This window comes from Triticum dicoccoides, chromosome 2B (assembly GCF_002162155.2).
Source record: "Triticum dicoccoides isolate Atlit2015 ecotype Zavitan chromosome 2B, WEW_v2.0, whole genome shotgun sequence".
Classification (NCBI taxonomy): Eukaryota; Viridiplantae; Streptophyta; class Magnoliopsida; order Poales; family Poaceae; genus Triticum; species Triticum dicoccoides.
Genome location: NC_041383.1, coordinates 264,383,452 through 264,385,525, shown reverse-complemented (window position 1 = coordinate 264,385,525; position 2,074 = coordinate 264,383,452). Strand labels below are relative to the sequence as shown.

The 2,074-nt window shown below is 57.9% G+C and overlaps 1 protein-coding gene across 1 annotated transcript in view; it reads left to right on the top strand.

The window, feature by feature from the left end:
• The first annotated feature begins 553 nt into the window (after positions 1-553).
• LOC119360836 (protein ACCELERATED CELL DEATH 6-like) overlaps positions 554-2,074 on the top strand; it is a 5,042-nt gene continuing 3,521 nt past the window's right edge. The window contains exon 1 of the mRNA XM_037626315.1: positions 554-1,241. Coding sequence (XP_037482212.1) covers positions 554-1,241 — 688 coding nt within the window. The remainder of the gene's footprint in view (positions 1,242-2,074) is intronic.

Below are 2,074 nucleotides of genomic sequence, written 5' to 3'. Positions count from 1 at the left end.
AATTCGCTCGAAAACGACACCGAAAGTCGCTCGATTTGTCGCCAAAGTGCAAGCAACGCGACGAAGGTTAATGGAGGAAAGAGGGATGGGAAGCCGAAATCGTCCCGGAGCCGGCATATATACCAGAATCGCAAGCGGTTTACGGGCCTCCCGTAACGATTTTACGAGCCGGGCCGTTTTTACCGGACCTAGTGTTGCCGGATGTTTTGACCGTCCCGTAGAGCCGTCAGAAAAATGCGACCCAAGAACGTTATACAGGATGTGCTAGAGATGCTCTCATATTTCTTTTTTTTTTGAGGGAATGCTCTCTCTCTTCTTTTTTTTTTTTGAGGGAGTACATAGCAAAACGAAAGGAAGAACGCGGTCGAAGAAAAGGGGCATGTGTACACAATTAAACCACCGGGGGACAAATAGGAAAATGGTATCGACTTCGTTTTGCCTCCTCACTGTTTTGAAGCACAGGAAGTCACCGATCGCCACTTCGCCAGTGACATGAATCTTGCGAAGTAAACCACCCACGTTCCCCCCTCGTCCCACAACCGACGCGCACACGATGTCCTCGCCTGAGGCAGAGACCTCGCCGCCGTCCACCGTGTCCTGCGCAACGCCTCGGCCGCTGGCAACCGCGCCATCCCTGAGGCCCGCACTCCTCCGCGCGGCGCGAAGCGGCGACGAGCGGCGGCTCGTGAAGGAGCTCCTCGCGGACCCGTCCGCGCCCGACCTCGAGACCGCTACCACCGCAGGAGGCAACACGCTCCTGCACGTGGCCGCTTCCGGCGGGCACGCGGCACTCGCGGCGCTCCTCCTCCGCCGCGCCTCTGGCCTCCTCGCCGCCTGCAACGCCGCTCTGGACACGCCGCTCCACCTCGCTGCTCGCGCCGGGGCCCACAAGGTCGCCCCCCTCCTCATTGCTTCCTCCCCCTCCACCTCGTCCTTGCGCGCCCTCACCCGCGCCACCAACAAGCGCGGCGAGACGGCGCTTCACGACGCGGTGCGGGGCGGGCACGAGGCCGCGGCGCGTGCGCTGGCCGCCGCGGACCCGGGGCTCGCGGGGCTGTGCGGTGGCGCGGGGGAGACACCGATTTACATGGCAACGGCCGCAGGATCACTTGGGATGGTGCGCGCTCTTGTGAAGTCGTATAAGAACGACGACGCCGACGAAGATGAGGCGCCAAAATTGTGTTCGTGCACGGGCCCGGGAAGGCGCACGGCGCTGCACGCCGCTGTCCTCACGAGTAACGGTGAGTGCCTGATGAGACATCGCCTTGTATTTAGTTGGTTATTGCCTTATTGGCAACTCTGCAAGATGCTTGTCTGAAGTATTTTCTTCACCTGTAATTGACTGGAATAATCTTTAATTGGACTATAGCTCAGTTGAGATTAGAAATTACTTCTAAATCAAGCGGTAGGGTACTCTTTCTTGGTTCTCTTTAATATAACAATTTGCTTTCAGGTGATTCTGTTTTGAATTTTAGTGTAGGTTAGGTTCTGCTCTGTTTGATTCTGCTTTACATTTCAGTAGAGAAAAAAAGAAGTTATAGGCTAGGTTCACACTTGTACTCAACTAGTAAATTCGAACAGTACCAACTAGCAATGTTGGGTTCGGGGTATCTGGGTCGCATTGAGCAAGCTGTCAAGAGTAAGGCCAACTCCACCGCACGACCCCAAATTGTCCGGGTCTGTCCGTTTGAGGTAAAACGGACAAATCAGACGTCCCAACGCGCGACCCTATCCTAAAAAAACGTCCGTTTCTGGTCCGCCCCGACCCATCCTGGGAGCAAAGTTGGTCTGGGTTTGGGTCTGAAACGGACACGGGCGGACGAATCTTGCGTGCTCCTCGTCCGGGTAGTGTCCTCTGCATGTGAGGCCTGACCCACCTGTCATCCTCTCTCTCCACTGGCCCACCATGAGCACCCACCACCTCTCTCCACCTTTTTTCCATTCTCTTCTCTGCTCCATGCACACTACCCATGCCGATGCCGAGGCTCGTGGTCCGGCTGCTCCGGCGCCGCCACGGGAGGGAGCACGGCCGAGGCGGGGCGCGCGCGGGCCGGGCGGGGGCGCGGCGTGGCCG